Raw genomic sequence first — 17896 nt, 5'->3', positions numbered from 1 at the left:
AAAATGACGTTTTGCCATTCGTGCACCCAGATTCGTGCTGTCTGTGATGCAGCATCAAGGGTAACCGCAGCCATGGTCTCCGAGCTGATAGTCCATGTTGCTGCAAACGTCATCCAACTCTTCATGCAGATGGTTGTTGTCTTGCAAACGTCCCCATCTGTTGACTCAGGGATCAAGACATGGCTGCACGATCTGTTACAGCAATGAGGATAAGATGCCTGTCATCTCGACTGCTAGTGATATGAGGCGTTCCGTATTACCCACTGATTCCATATTCTGCTAACAGTGATTGGATCTCGACCAACGCGAGCAGCAATGTCGCGATACGATAAACCACAATCACGACAGGCTACAATACGACCTTTATCAAAGTCGGAAACGTGATGGTACGCATTTCTCCTCCTTACACAAGGCAACACAATGACATTTCACCAGGCAACACCGGTGAACTGCTGTTTGTGTATGAGAAATCGGTTGGAAATTTTCCTCGTGTCAGCATGTTGTAGGTGTTGCCACCAGTGCCAACCTTGGGTGAATACTCTGAAAAGCTAATCATTTGCATATCACAGCATCTTCTTCCTGTCGGTTAAATTTCACATCTGTAGCACGTCATCCTCGTGGTGTAGCAATTTTAATGGCCAGTAGTGTACATCACTTTCATGTCAAATTTTTCCAGATTTTCTCTCGAATGTATTAAACACTTACATATACTGTCATACTGCCAGCTACTGTCATAACGCTGAGACATTTAAAGTGTTTCCTGAAGGATTCTCTGGGTGGTAATCCTACTAAACATCTGATTTCTTCTGCCATCTGAAAATACAGGGTGGGGCAAATAGAAGTGACTGGAGAACAGAGTTCCAGGGTACAAAGAAATACAGCAGCAGAAAGGAAATATAGTACTAACCTGACTACAGCAGATTCGTTGAAAGTGACCACCATTCATCTCTCAGCACTTTTGGGCCCTTGTTACCAAGTTGCTGACATTGGATCAAAGCTGGAATTGTTGCAATCTCATCCAAAATGTTCTGCTGCAATTCTTGAAGACTAAGAGGGTTGTTGTGAACACCTTAGACTTGCGGGCTTCCCACACAAAGGAATTTGACAGATCAGGTGACCTTGGTGGCCAACAAGGGCCATGACCAGACTGACCTCTGCAACAACTCTGACAGGCATGAAGATTGTGTAAATGTGCTGCTAAGTTTGGCTGGCTGCATGAGCAGTTGCTCCATTGTTGCAAATGAGCAGTTGCTCCATTGTTGCATACATTCATATCCAACTGTATGCTCATGTCTGGGCCACTTTTATTTGCCACACCCTGTACATTTAGCTCCTGGGGAATTGCCCCAGAGCCATATTCCTTACCGAAGATGGGAATGGAAGAAAACAAAATATAAAAGGAGTAACAACTGTTTGCTCACACTGTTCCTTACTTTATGCAATAAAAAAATGCACGAGCTACATTGGTACAGTCACATTAATGTCACCACCGTGTATCATTGACATCAATGTGTAATAACCACTTACACATGGCAGGTGACAGCACTAGCAGTGGAAGGTATATAAAGCATGTCGGGAAGGACGTAGAAAACAGTGGAGTCATCGTCGTGATGTGGAAATGGAACAATTTATCCGACTTCAAATGGGCATGATCCATGGCTTTCAGGCCAAGTGTGGAAGCAGTTCCAAAAAGGCTATGTCTGTAAACTGTTCACATGCTGCTGTGATTAAAGTGTACTGTTCATGGCAAAATTGTGCCAAGCCAATTGTGGTGCATCAAGGGCCATAGATGATGGGGTGAACGATAGCTGTGTAGTCATGTATGGGCAGACAGACATGCACCTATTGACCAACTGACAGCCCAGATGAACCAAGGGACTACCAACAATGTCTATCGAATGATCATTCAACAAATGCTTCAATGAATGTACTGGCATCCACAGCAGGTGCCTAGTTCATGCACCCACACTGACTGCTTTTCATTGGCAACAAAGGCTGGAATTTTCACATCAACACCACAAACAGATGTCCACTGAGTGGTGACAAGTGGCCCATCCAGGTGAATACTGTTTTATGCTCCATCGGACAGATAGCCATTGGCGTGTACGGCTTAAAACGTCTGAAAGCAAACACCCCGGAATAGTTATGGTCAGGTCAGGGGAATGTTTTTGTGGTATTCCCTGAGTGACCTTGTCATTATTGAAGATACAACTGATTAACAAAAGGATGCATATATCCTTGGAGATTAGGTCCACCCCTATGGCACAATGACATCTATCAGCATGACAATGCAATGTGTCACACAGCTTGCAGTGCATAAGCATGGCTGGAAGAGCACCAGGCTGAGTTTACTTTCTGGCCACCAAACTTTCCAGATTTAAACACAATCAAGAATCCGTGGGACCGCCTCGATCAGGCTGTTTGTGCCATGGGTCCTCAATCCAGAACCTAGTAAGCTGGTCATGTCAAAGGAGTCAGCTTGGTTCCACATTCCTGTTGGTACATTCCAGAACCTCATTGACTCTATTCCTGCACGTCTCATGACGTGAAGGTGGTTATTCAGGCTTTTGACAGGTGGTCACATTAATGTGACATGTAGTTTTATTGTTTTATTTTCGTTTTTAGTTGCCTTTACATTAAAATTACTTCTTCTGTTTTTTGTCTGTTTTATGCATGGTTGATTGGTCTGACACTAGTATTATTTCTCTGCTTTTAGCTAGCACACTTTGTACAGTCTCGCCTGTGGTTATTAGTGTCATGTCATCAGCATATAATAATTTTATTGTTATGTTGTACCTAATTCGAAAAGTCACTAATGCAGACAATAAACAGGAAACATCTAGGAACAGATCTTTGGGGGATTTCTCTTTTGATTGGTGGTACTGCTGATGATCTGCTTATGCAACATACTGCTTACAAATATTTGAATAAACTTAGTGATTAATCTTCTATGCCATAATATTCTAACTTTTTGATTATTGTGGCATGTGACACTAAGTCATACGTTTTGCTTCAGTCAGCCTTTTACAGCTGATCAGTGAGACCTAAATCTTAACTGTTGTTCAATTAAAATTTTGTTGCTTTCAAAATAGCTGTATATCTGCTTATGCACGCAATTTTCTATTATCTTGAATACAACTGGTGCTACTGAAAAATGTCTGTAGTTATTTGGTTTTTTTTTATCACCCTTTTTACTACTACAGTCAACTGACAAAAAATATTTGCAGTATACTTATAGGCCAGACCTAAGTATAGATTATTAGAAAGAGTATAATACTTGTAATCTGTTGACAGAAAATCACATTCTTCAATCACCATACACAAAACACATATTAAATAATGGGGAAAAAGCAAGACAAAATTAATTTTCGATTAATTTATTTCATGTAGATAAATAATAAATTTGTTTACAATACGTAGTAGTTTGCAACATTTTCATATATAGAAGCATCATTATATTTAACAAATATTTTTATGCAATCTCTTAACACCATCCACATACATCACAGTAAATCATTGTAAAGCTCTACTTATCAACATGAAAACTTTAAATATAATGTTTAAAAATTCTGGTAATATGAAAAAATTTGGCACAGTTTAAGGCTTACACTAAAGAATACAATATGACATTCAAAGTATTTTCATTATTGTACTGATGAAGTCAGCCCTCAGCCTATAAAAAAAGAATTAATTACATAATCAAAATTATTTGAATACTGTTTTGTGATAACAATATTCCTTTAATTATAATTTCAGCATTAGCATTATTACAAAGTAAATTGTATTATGAGGAGATGTGCTGAAATTAATTTTCTGTAAATTATGTGAGTGAAACTGCTAATGAACTGATTCTTACACCTTTTCCATGAAGTCAAGACATCTTTTTGTAGAAATGTAGTGACTATGGTAACAAAACTATTGTCCAGGATCAGAAAGTAGTGTATAATGGTGCACTACTGTGCCCAATGAGTGACTAGATAAGTAAAACAATTTTCTAAAAGACTACTGTTTAATTTTGTAATCAACTCATAGCAATATAAAATCAAGTTCCTGCAAAACAGAATACTCCTGCAATTTTCAGATGTGAGAAAATTGAGATTCCAATTGTCCTTGGAATTTTAACTGACAAACAAAAACAGTTATGTTTTTGTGCACATTATTTGAAGCTGTCACACTACTGTGCATTTGGATGGGGATGTAGTTCTGCTTCATCTTCACTTGCTTCCTCTTCCTCCTCCTCCTCTTCATCCTCCTCCGAATGCACATCACCATTCCAAATGTCCCCTTGGTTCTCCATAACATCCTGCTCATCTTCCTACAAAGAATTTTTAAAAAGTTATATGCTAGAAAATAAGCTATTTCAGTTCAGTGAATTTTTATGTATCAGATGCAATAAGGAGTTCACTATTCTACAGTAGCAGCCTACAATTCTACCTAACTAACATAAAGTAATACAGAAAGAAGATCATGTGTAATGCGGTGTTATATGTCACTCCAGAAGAGTGATGGTTAACCTTACATTTACCTTTCTGACAAGTGATACAAACAATAAAATGCTATAATGTATTATTATATAGGATAGTGCAACTACTGTGCAAATTTATTATTTATTTTCATGTGGTGATCCATGTCAAGGGATGATGCATGTCTTCAGGGTGTGATGGTGATCAAGTAACTTTGCAAGGGACTGAGGACCCTGTCGTTTTTAGATTAGATTAGATTAGATTTACTTTCATTCCAATTGATCCGTAGTGAGGAGGTCCTCCAGGATGTGGAACATGTCAGAAAAACAACAATAAAAGACAAATATTTAAACTAAAACAAATAAGCTAATGTACCATTCCACAGGTCCCAAGTGGAATGATCGTCATTTTTTAATGAACACTAAGAGTCATTTTACAAATACTATTGCACTGAATTTAAAATAAAAAAGTTTTTTATTTATTTATAAGGTAAGAAACATGTAATACAACTACTGTAATACTTATTGACAATGAACACATTACTGCACTGAAATGGTGCAGAAGTTAGATTATACTTACACACACACACACACACACACACACACACACACACACACACACACAAATTTTCAGTGAACACATTACTGCACTGAAATTGTGCAGAAGATATGTTGTACTTATATACAAATCAGTTGGTTTTCCTCAGAAATTCATCAATGGAGTAGAAGGAGTTGGCCACCAATAAATCCTTTAGGCTTCTCTTAAACTGAATTTCATTGGTTGTTAAGCTTTTTATGGCTGCTGGCAAGTTATTGAAAATGTGTGTTCCTGAATAATGCAGCCTTTTTGTACAAGATTAAGTGACTTTAAATCCTTGTGAAGATTATTCTTATTTCTAGTATTGATTCCATGAATTGAGCTATTGGTTTGAAAAAGTGATATATTTTTAATGACAAATTTCATTAAGGAATAAATATATTGGGAAGCTGTAGTTAGTATCCCTAGTTCCCTAAACAGGCTTCTGCAGGATGTTCTTGAGTTCACACCACATATAATTCTTACTGCACGTTTTTGTGCCCGGAAAACTTTAGCTTGGCTTGATGAATTACCCCAGAAAATAATCCCATATGACATTATGGAATGAAAGTAAGCATAGTATGCCAGCTTTTTCATTTTTATATCCCCTATGTCTGACAAAATTCGCATTGCAAACAGAGATTTGTTAAGACGCTTCAGCAGTTCTGTGGTGTGCTCCTCCCAGTTGAATTTATTATCAAGCTGTAATCCCAAGAATTTAACACCGTCCACTTCTTCTATCTTCTTGTCATCATATGTTAGACATATACTCTTGGGACACCCCTTACAAGTTCTGAACTGCATGTAGTGTGTTTTTTCAAAGTTTAGTGACAAAGAATTGGCTAGGAACCAGTGATTAATGTCTACAAATATTTTATTGGCTGATCTTTCTAAGACTACACTTGATTTGCTATTTATTGCAATGTTTGTATCATCAGCAAACAAAACAAGCTTGGCATCTGGTAATGTTACTGATGAAAGGTCATTGATATACACAAGAAAAAGTAAGGGCCCCAAAATGGAACCTTGTGGGACCCCACATGTAATTAGTTCCCAGTTGGATGATGCCTGATAGCTTGATACATGTCTCTTTCCTAATAACACCCTTTGTTTCCTGCCAGAGATGTAAGATTTGAACCATTTTGCAGCATTTCCTGTTACACTATAATATTCTAGTTTACTTAAAAGGATATTGTGATTTACACAGTCAAATGCCTTTGACAGATCACAAAATATACCAGTTGCCTGCAATTTTTTGTCTAATGAATTAAGTACATTTTCACTGTAAGTGTAGATAGCCTTCTCAATATCAGAACCTTTTAGAAATCCAAACTGTGACTTTGACAGTATGTTATTTGAGATAAGATGGTTATAAAGACGACTGTACATTACTTTTTCGAAAATTTTTGAGAATGCTGGCAACAGTGAAATTGGACGGAAATTTGATGCTATTTCTTTATCTCCCTTCTTAAACAGTGGCTTAACTTCAGCATATTTCAGCCATTCGGGAAATATTCCACTGATAAACGACTGGTTACACAGATAGCTTAATATGTTACTTAGCTCAGAATCACATTCTTTAATTAACTTTGTTGATATTTCATCATACCCACTAGATGTTTTTGATTTTAAAGATTTTATGATGGACATTATTTCTGTTGGGGTAGTGAGGGTCAAATTCATATTATGGAAGTTACTTGAAATGTCTGGTCTAAGGTAATCCATAGCAGCATCTACCGAACCTGACAACCCCATCTTTTCAGTAACAGTTATAAAATGTTTGTTAAAAAGTTCTGCAACACTATACACATCTGTCACCAATGCATCATTTACTCTTAATGCTACTTGTTCCTCTTCATGTCTGGTTCTACCGGTCTCCTCCTTCACTATATCCCATATTGTCTTTATTTTGTTATCTGATATGACTATCTTTTCCTTGTAATATATTTGCTTTGACATCCGTATTACAGTCTTTAATATTTTGCAGTATTTCTTATAATGTGCTATAGCATCAACATTGGAAATGTTTCGGATTGACAGATACAGTTTTCTTTTTGTTTGATCCCTTTCTCTCCAAACCAACCAACTAACTAACTTTGCAAGAGGAAGTACCTGCATTGGCATGATATTAAAGCTCAGTGTATTGCTGGCATATGTTGGAGAATCAGTTCATCACAGGCATAAATTCTGTGCACAAAAAATGACTGTATAAACTTTGAAAGATAAATTAAGACTGTGCTATAATGAGTATTCCAAGATATCAGTCAGAACTATCAAGTTGACATTCACATTCATATTCTGAATTATGAGGTAATTGGAAATGTTCTCAAAGAATAAAATATTTGTTATAAGAAGATTATTGTGTCAGATTTGGAGAATATATGGCACATGTTGTGAAAAATGTTGCTATATTTATTTTTAAGAACATAGATGCTGTGCTCAATCATTGACTTCCAGCATGCACTGCATAATTTAGTGCTGAAGTAAAAACTTTTTTGTATCCATGGCCAACAAAGGCAAGAATAATATTTAGCATTCACTGCTTGAGATAAATCTAAACTTTGTGAGTAATAAAAAAAACCACTACAGTACACAATGAAAACAATACTGGTAACACAGATTTAATTTAATTATGTGGTGCATAACAGTTGCCTAATGAGAAGAAACTTAAATTTTACAGTCCAAGTACTTCTGTGTTGGGAAGAATCACTGTCCTCATGCAAAATGGAGAGAGGACAGTGATACTTTGTAGTGCATAAGTGTAAATATGTTAAGTGCAGTGAAAGTTCTGTGTGCAAAAGTGCAGTGAAAGTTCTGCGTGCAAATATTCAACACACACATGTGGAAAAAAAAACTGACAACTGAAGATGCTTTAAAATAAAGTGAAACATGTCTGGTCTTAATAAGACTTTTATTACAGTTGTTACAATGGCAATTACCCTATACAACTTGTGTCAATTTTACATGTACTCTTTCCCAACGCTAAATTCATGCTTCAAGTCAAAGAGAACCGAATATCAAGATAACTGGAAGACTAAGTCTGTCACCATGTTACTGAACACAAAACAGTGAAGCCAGGATAAGACTGATGCTACAAGTATGAAGTTGACAGTGTTGTCAAAGTTTGGTACTGAAAACAGTTTTCAAGGATTTAGTTGAAAGGAAAGATTTCACACAAGAATTTTCCCATATATTGAATTCACATCAGCACATGGGAGCATACAATCAATGTGGGCACTGCAAATTCAAACAAATGTATGAACATCTACAGTGTGGTGAAGCTCAGTCACTTTTGAGTTCTACGAACTGGTAACCTACCTTTATTTCTTTTGCTCTCCTCTCAGTTACAGACACTTGGTTAGTGTTTCTATAACCATATTTTGTAAACTGCATGGTTTTCTATTCAATTTGTGGATGATAAATTAGGAGGAGACACAATGGTTGAGCATTACTTACCTTTAGGAGTTAAAATTTCAGTATCGCTTAAAGAGACACGTTTACTAGTAGAAAAAGTTTTGGAACTGTTAGTTCTGTTTACAGAAGGAAAGTGGGATACATTTAGAAAGTTTACACAGGAGGTGGAGGTCACTTGTATCCCAGTTTGAGAGCATTCAATGCAAAGCTCCACATTCTGGCCAAGATGGACCAACTGGTGCCGATCAACCACTGTGCCATCCTCTACCAATGATGTCATTTAGTTTCAGTATGGAGGGGCATACCACTCTCCTAGTCATTGTTGGCTTTCTTGATCTTGGTCCTGCTACTTCTCAATCAAGTAGCTCCTCAATTGGCATCACAAGTTTGAGTGCACTCCGTTCCAGTTCTTACACCAAGAAACCCCGACAGTACTAGGAATGAAACCTGGGTTCTCTGCATTTCACTTAAATGCACTGATTACTGAGCTGTGGAGGTGGACCCATTTTGGAAGGGAGCCATCTATTTTGAGGCTAGAGGGAGATTATGATGAAGGGGTGGGGGGGGGGGGGGCTCAAATATAGTGGAGCAGGTCGCACACACATATAAGCACTGCAACTGTTTCAGCCTACATACGGTAGAAGAACAGAATGAGACAAAAAGATGGAATAAGAGACCAAAACTAACTGGGATGGATTAATAACAATATGAAAACTTTCCTTTTGGAACATATCAGAAGCATAATAAATAAGATAAATTCGAAGTGGCAGGATTGTGCAATTAATGTCCATTCCTGTATACCGTTTAGTGGCCGTCATACCAATATAAAAAGGTTTCACATTCTGCTCTGCCTTTGATGAAGTAAGACAGTGGTCAGACAGGAGTAGGTGCAAGTGGGTGGGTGCATGGAGAAGGTTATACAACAGTTATAACTGAAGTGCTGGGAACTTTGGAGTAGGAATAACAGCCTGGGAAAGTTATTTGTTTTGACAAGAGTATTATGGAGGTTAGGATGGTGACAGCGAGTGGTATACCAAGGTATAGCAGGGATGGGTGTGTCATTTCAGGACTTGACTTGAGAAAGTTGTATCTTGGCAGAGTAATGTACTGAGATCAACATTCCCAAACCTACCTTTCATTCTTTGTGAACAAGAAATTAACAGTTTTAAAAGGTAGGTTAGAGCATTTTAAACTTTTAAATGTTTATGTAAATAGTAACGGAATTTCACTGCTTGATGTTAAATATTTGCTAGCCATTCTGTCTCCTTTTCTTGAGTGGATTGTTTTCTTAGACATGATTATCTATTAGTTTAGTCTTATTATAACTTATTTAAGTCATCCGTCCATACTTGCTGCATGAAGTTCCTTTATTCACTGTTGAATTTTGTGTGCACTAGAGGCTTAATATAGTGTCATCACCAAAATGACAAGATTCAGGTGTACAAATAATGGAAGATGTAATGGCCCCAAAAATTCTAGAGGACATCGTAGCCTTATGTGTCAGAGCATCTTATTTACATAATGAAGAATGGGACAGTGTCAGTACTAGTTGTATTATATTGTAATATTTGCTGGTAATTGTATTGTTTTATTATTTCAGTGTGGTGGAAGGGAGGACGATGCCTTCACTGTTGAGCTTAAAAAGTACATTCCCCATTTAGGTCCACAGAGAAGCAGCACCATGCTCAGAATAAAGAGAAAGAAACTATCTACTGAAAAACATTGTATAAAAGTATTGGAATTTTTACAATAATGTTAAAGTACAATGTAAGCTCTCTTCTTTTCACAGTAATGGAGTTTTAGATAGAAGATATTGAGAGCTCAGCAGAGAGGGTCTGAAGAGCAGTAAGACAAAGTAGGCTAACCATTTTTGACAGAAAAGTTAATATCTGCTGACTGTATCCGATGATTCTCATTAGCTGCTAGTACAGTTTCAACAAGATTTAGAACTATAAGAAAGTCATATTGCAGTCAATTGGTTTAAGATTTTGAAATGGTGTAATGACATTCATTAATAAAACACTATAATGACCAGTTCATTCCATATCTGTATCCCAACATGAATTGACAGGATTAGTTGACAGAAGACAGTTATATCTAAGGCAATATAAGGCTTGAAAAGTCCTTTCCCCGACCTTATTTACTGGCCTGTGGATCAATCAATGAATTACCTTATGTAGGTTGGAAAGTTGGTTGCTGAGTAAGCACATGACTTATGTGGTGAAGTTGTTATAGTAAATTGGCAGTAATACCTAGTTATTTTGTATAATTTTTTTATACAGGGTGTATCATAATTAATGGCATAAACACATACAATTGAAAGTACATGATACTAGAAGTAAAAAAGTCTCGGTAAACATAGGGTCGAAAATGCAGACCTTAAGAGCTACGAGCAATTTTTCATCTTCGATACTGTGAAACAAATCTCTTCAACTGCAAGCTCTTTGTTTTGCATATTTTTGGAAGTGGCAGTATGGATCAAAACAAGGAAAAAATGTCCAATAAACATGTGCTCTAAAATGCACATGTTAAGAGCTATGAGCACTTTTTCATCTTAGCTACTTTGAAACATAACTCTTCTAATGAACAAATGCTCATAACTTTTAAGGTATGCATTTTAAAGCACACGTTTACTGTATATTTTTTTCTTGTTTTGGTCCATACTGCCACTTCCCAAAATATGGAAAGGATCTTATGTGTAATACTGAAACAGTAACAAATAATGTAGTTCATGAAATAAGTTCGTGGCTTGTGGAAAACAATTTGACGCTAAATCACAGTAAGACTCAGTTTTTACAGTTTCTAATCCACCTTTGGAGAGAAGAGAACCACTTGTATGAATATCAAGAGCTCAGATGGCAACCCAGTTCTAAGCAAAGAAGGGAAGGCAGAAAGGTGGAAGGAGTATATAGAGGGTTTATACAAGGGCGATGTACTTGAGGACAATATTATGGAAATGCAAGAGGATGTAGATGAAGACGAAATGGGAGATAAGATACTGTGTGAAGAGTTTGACAGAGCACTGAAAGACCTGAGTCGAAACAAGGCCCCGGGAGTAGACAACATTACATTAGAACTACTGACGGCCTTGGGAGAACCAGTCCTGACAAAACTCTACCATCTGGTGAGCAAGATGTATGAGACAGGTGAAATACCCTCAGACTTCAAGAAGAATATAATAATTCCAATCCCAAACAAAGCAGGTGTTGACAGATGTGAAAATTACCGAACTATCAGTTTAATAAGTCACAGCTGCAAAATACTAACACGAATTCTTTACAGAATAATGGAAAAACTGGTAGAAGCGGACCTCAGGGAAGATCAGTTTGGATTCCGTAGAAATGTTGGAACACATGAGGCAATACTAACCTTACGACTTATCTTAGAAGAAAGATTAAGAAAAGGCAAACCTACGTTTCTAGCATTTGTAGACTTAGAGAAAGCTTTTGACAATGTTGGCTGGAATACTCTCTTTCAAATTCTGAAGGTGGCAGGGGTAAAATACAGGGAGCGAAAGGCTATTTACAATTTGTACAGAAACCAGATGGCAGTTATAAGAGTCGGGGGGCACGAAAGGGAAGCAGTGGCTGGGAAAGGAGTGAGACAGGGTTGTAGCCTCTCCCTGATGTTATTCAATCTGTATATTGAGCAAGCAGTAAAGGAAACAAAAGAAAAATTTGGAGTAGGTATTAAAATTCATGGAGAAGAAGTAAAAACTTTGAGGTTCGCTTATGACATTGTAATTCTGTCAGAGACCGCAATGGACTTGGAAGAGCAGTTGAACGGAATGGACAGTGTCTTGAAAGGAGGATATAAGATGAACATCAACAAAAGCAAAACGAGGATAATGGAATGTAGTCAAATTAAATCGGGTAATCCTGAGGGAATTAGTTTAGGAAATGAGACACTTAAAGTAGTAAAGGAGTTTTGCTATTTAGGGAGTAAAATAACTGATGATGGTCGAAGTAGAGAGGATATAAAATGTAGACTGGCAATGGCAAGGAAAGCGTCTCTGAAGAAGAGAAATTTGTTAACATCGAGTATAGATTTCAGTGTCAGGAAGTCGTTTCTGAAAGTATTTGTATGGAGTGTAGCCATGTATGGAAGTGAAACATGGACGATAACTAGTTTGGACAAGAAGAGAATAGAAGCTTTCGAAATGTGGTGCTACAGAAGAATGCTGAAGATAAGGTGGGTAGATCACATAACTAATGAGGAGGTATTGAATAGGATTGGGGAGAAGAGAAGTTTGTGGCACAACTTGACTAGAAGAAGGGATCGGTTGGTAGGACATGTTTTGAGGCATCAAGGGATCACAAATTTAACATTGGAGGGCACCGTGGAGGGTAAAAATCGTAGAGGGAGACCAAGAGATGAATACACTAAGCAGATTCAGAAGGATGTAGGTTGCAGTAAGTACTGGGAGATGAAGAAGCTTGCACAGGATAGAGTAGCATGGAGAGCTGCATCAAACCAGTCTCAGGACTGAAGACCACAACAACAACTCACAATTCCACAAGAACCAATATTTTGATCAGACAGAATAGGCATATTATAAGCGAGACGGAAGAGTTCAAGTTCCTAGGCGTTCGGATAGATAGTAAGCTGTTGTGGAAAGCCCATGTCCAGGATCTTGTTCAGAAGCTAAATGCAGCTTTATTTACTATTAGAACAGTATCTGAAATAAATGACACTTCAACACGAAAAGTAGCCTACTTCGCATATTTTCATACGCTTATGTCATATGGTATTATTTTTTGGAGTAATTCTTCTGATTCAAAAAGGGTATTTTTGGCTCAAAAATGGGCTGTTCGAGCTATATGTGGTGTTAGTTCAAGAACCTCTTGTCGACCCCCATTCAAAAATCTGGGAATTCTGACATTGCCCTCACAGTATATATTTTCTTTAATGTCGTTTGTTGTTAGCAATATTAGCCTATTCCCAAGAGTCAGCAGCTTTCACTCAGTTAATACTAGGCAGAAATCAAATCTGCATGTAGAATGCACTTCCTTGACTCTTGTGCAGAAAGGAGTGCAGTATTCTGCTGCATCCATTTTCAATAAGCTACCACAAGAACTCAAAAATCTCAGCAGTAGCCCAAACTCTTTTAAGTCCAAACTTAAGAGTTTCCTCATGGCTTACTCCTTCTATTCTGTCGAGGAGCTCCTGGAAGAGCTAAAAAATTAAGCAAATTCCAGTGTTACATTGTTGATTTTTTTCATTTAAACTTACGACTTGTCACCTGAATATGATTTTTTATATTTCATTTTATCTGTTTCTAATATCATGTTATAATTTCATGTATTGACTCGTTCCATGACCATGGAGACTTCTCCTTTAATTGGTCCCACGGAACAATAAATAAATAAATCCGTGAGAGTACAAGGGAGTGGGAATCTTTTCTGAACAGCATGTTACAAGGCATCCCAATAATGTTCATGTCTGAGGAGTTTGGCGATGAGCAGAAATGTTTAAACTTAGATGAGTGTTCATGGAGCCACTCTGTAGCAATTCTGGATGTTTGGGGTGTTGCATTGTCTTGCTGGAATTGCCAAAGTCCATTGGAATTCACAATGGACATATCAGGGGTCCCATATCACTCCAACTGCAAATGACCCACACAACTACAGAGCCTCCACCGACTTGAACAGTCCCCTGCTGACTTGAAGGGTCCAGGGATTCATGAGGTTGTCTCCATACCCGTACAAGTCCATTCGCTTGATAAAATTTGAAATGAGACTTGTCTGACCAGGCAACATGTTTCCAGTCCAATTTCTGTGTTGACAGGCCCAGGCAAGGCGTAAAGCTTTGTGTCGCGTAATCATCAAGGGTATACAAGTGGGTCTTCAGCTCCAAAAGCCCATATCAATGATGCTTCGTTGAATGGTTTGCACACTGACACTTGTTGATGGTCCAGCACTGACATTTGCAGCAATTTGCAGAAGGATTGCACTTCTGTAACGTTGAACAATTATCTTCAGTCATCGTTGGTATTGTTTTTGCAGGATCTATTTCCGGCCGTAGTGGTGTCGAGATTTGATGTTTTATCGGATTCCTGGTATTCACAGTACACTTGTGAAATGGTCATCACTACCTCGGAGACGCTGTGTCCCATCACTCTTACACCGACAATAACACCATGTTCAAACTCACTTAAATCTTGATAACCTGCCATTGTAGCAGCAGTAAGTGATCTAACAACTGCACCCCTCACTTATTGTCTTATATAAGCATTGCCAACCACAGCGCCATATTTTGCTTGTTTACATATGTCTGTTTTTGAATACGTGTGCCTATACCAGTTTCTCTGGTGCTTCAGTGTAGAATAAAAAAGAAATTATGAGAGTAAGTATGAATTTGTCTCACACTGCAATTAAATTATTTTCAGTTTTTTTAATAAATAGGTAGTTGACATTGAGAGCTCAACAGTTACAGTCTGAGGTATATAAGACAAAGTAATCATTTTCAATTGAGAAATTTGTATCTGCAAACTGATATGGCAACAATTATGTAATTTTTTAATTATAACATGACTACTAGCCTCATCCTCAAACGTACCTTACACATACATGTCATATCGATGTGTCACATGTTTTTCTGAGGACCATGTCTTGCTGTCAACAATTGCCCTGTAGTAATGGGTCCACGACACCACTCACACAGTGACAAACTCAATGGCTGGCTACAGAATTCTGAAGATTATTCTCTGGCCAGCCACTGACTGTGTCACTTCGTAACTGATGTTCTAGACTCTTCTTTGATAGTGCACGTTACTGCAGGACAATTGACAATAACAAGACATGGTTCTAAGAAAAACATGTCACACACTAATTTGATGTACACGTATCAGGTACGTCTAAAGAAGAGACTTGTGGCCTCGAAATTGATCATGTTCAAACTAAAAAAATTGAAGCTCATTTAATTGCAGTCTGCAGCAAATTCATTCTTACTCTCAACATATCATACCACTGCAGTCCCATGGTTCTGTCGTTGTGGAAGGTTTAAATAATAAAAATTGTTGCTGTTGTTGTTGTCTTCAGTCCTGAGACTGGTTTGATGCAGCTCTCCATGCTACTCTATCCTGTGCAAGCTTCTTCATCTCCCAGTACCTACTGCAGCCTACATCCTTCTGATTCTGCTTAGTGTATTCATCCCTTGGTCTCCCTCTACGATTTTTACCCTCCACGCTGCCCTCCAGTACCAAATTAGTGATCCCTTGATGCCTCAGAACATGTACTACCAACCGATCCCTTCTTCTAGTCAAGTTGTGCCACAAACTCCTCTTCTCCCCAATTCTATTCAATACCTCCTCATTAGTTATGTGATCTGCCCATCTAATCTTCAGCATTCTTCTGTAGCACCACGTTTCGAAAGCTTCTATTCTCTTCTTGTCTAAACTATTTATCGTCCACATTTCACTTTCATAAATGGCTACACTCCATACAAATACTTTCAGAAACGACTTCCTGACACTGAAATCTATACTCGATGTTAACAAATTTCTCTTCTTCAGAAACACTTTCCTTGCCATTGCCAGTCTACATTTTATATCCTCTCTACTTCGACCATCATCAGTTATTTTGCTCCCCAAAGAGCAAAACCCTTTTTCTACTTTAAGTGTCTCATTTCCTAAACTAATTCCCTCAGCATCACCCGATTTAATCTGACTACATTCCATTATCCTCGTTTTGCTTTTGTTGATGTTCATCTTATACCCTCCTTTCAAGACACTGTCCATTCCGTTTGACTGCTCTTCCAAGTCCTTTGCTGTCTCTGATAGGATTACAATGTCATCGGCAAACCTCAAAGTTTTTATTTCTTCTCCATGGATTTTAATTCCTACTCCACATTTTCCTTTTGTTTCCTTTACTGCTTGCTCAATATACAGATTGAATAACATTGGGGATAGGCTACAACCCTGTCTCACTCCATTCCCAACCACTGCTTCCCTTTCATGCCCCTCGACTCTTATAACTGCCATCTGGTTTCTGTACAAATTGTAAATAGCCTTTCGCTCCCTGTATTTTACCCCTGCAAGTCAACATTGTCAAAAGCTTTTTCTAAGTCTACAAATGCTAGAAACGTAGGTTTGCCTTTCCTTAATCTTTCTTCTAAGATAAGTCGTAGGGTCAGTATTGCCTCACAAGTTCCAACATATCTACAGAATCCAAACTGATCTTCTCTGAGGTCAGATTCTACCAGTTTTTCCATTCGTCTGTAAAGAATTCACGTTAGTATTTTGCAGCTGTGACTTATTAAACTGATAGTTCAGTAATTTTCACATCTGTCAACACCTGCTTCCTTTGGGATTGGAATTACTATATTCTTCTTGAAGTCTGAAGGAATTTCGCCTGTCTCATATATTTTGCTCACCAGATGGTACAGTTTTGTTAGGCTTGGCTCTCCCAAGGCTGTCAGTAGTTCTAATGGAATGTTGCCTGCTCCCACGGCCTTGTTTCGACTTAGTTCTTTCAGTGCTCTTTCAAACTCTTCACGCAGTATCATATCTCCCATTTCATCTTCATCTACTTCCTCTTCCATTTCCATAATATTGTTCTCAAGAACATCGCCCCTGTGTAGACCCTCTATATACTCCTTCCACCTTTCTGTTTTCCCTTCTTTGCTTAGAACTGGGCTTCCATCTGAGCTCTTGATATTCATGCAAGTGGTTCTCTTTTTTCCAATGGTCTTTTTAATTTTCCTGTAGGCAGTATCTATCTTACCACTCATGAGATAAGCCTCTACATCCTTACATTTGTCCTCTAGCCATCCCTGCTTAGCCATTTTGCACTTCCTGTCGATCTCATTTTTGAGACGTTTGTATTCCTTTTTGCCTGCTTCACTTACAGCATTTTTGTATTTTCTCCTTTCATCAATTAAATTCAGTATCTCTTCTGTTACCCAAGGATTTCTACTAGCCCTTGTCTTTTTACCTACTTGATCCTCTGCTACCTTCACTATTTCATTCCTCAAAGCTACCCATTCTACTTCTACTGTATTTCTTTCCCCCATTCCTGTCAATTGTTCCCTTATGCTCTCCCTGAAACTCTGTACAACCTCTGGTTCTTTCAGTTTATCCAGGTCCCATCTCCCTTAAAGTCCCACCTCTTTGCAGTTTTTTCTGTTTTAATCTACAGTTCATAACCAATAGATTGTGGTCAGAGTCCACATCTGCCCCTGGAAATGTCTTACAATTTAAAATCTGGTTCCTAAATCTCTGTCTTACCATTATATAATCTATCTGAAACCTTTTAGTATCTCCAGGGTTCTTCCATGTATACAACCTTCTTTCATGATTCTTGAACCAAGTGTTAGCTATGATTAAGTTATGTATGCTCTGTGCAAAATTCTACCAGGCAGCTTGCTCTTTCATTTCTTAGCCCCAATCCATATTCACCTACTACGTTTCCTTCGCTTCCTTTTCCTACTGTCGAATTCCAGTC

General features: G+C 37.9%; 1 protein-coding gene across 10 annotated transcripts in view; it reads right to left on the bottom strand.

Annotated features, from left to right (window-relative positions):
* Positions 1 to 3361: 3361 nt before the first annotated feature.
* The window catches only part of LOC124798640 (FK506-binding protein 5), a 218372-nt gene continuing 203837 nt past the window's right edge, over positions 3362 to 17896 (bottom strand). For all 10 annotated transcript variants that reach the window (XM_047262127.1, XM_047262128.1, XM_047262132.1 and 7 more), the window contains one exon: positions 3362 to 4315. In XM_047262127.1, the coding sequence (XP_047118083.1) occupies positions 4175 to 4315 (141 nt within the window). In that variant the 3' untranslated portion in view covers positions 3362 to 4174. The remainder of the gene's footprint in view (positions 4316 to 17896) is intronic.

The sequence above is a fragment of the Schistocerca piceifrons genome, chromosome 5 (genome assembly GCF_021461385.2).
Source record: "Schistocerca piceifrons isolate TAMUIC-IGC-003096 chromosome 5, iqSchPice1.1, whole genome shotgun sequence".
Taxonomy (NCBI): domain Eukaryota; kingdom Metazoa; phylum Arthropoda; class Insecta; order Orthoptera; family Acrididae; genus Schistocerca; species Schistocerca piceifrons.
The sequence above is the reverse complement of the archived record's forward strand: the minus strand, read 5'-3'. Positions and strand labels throughout refer to the sequence as shown.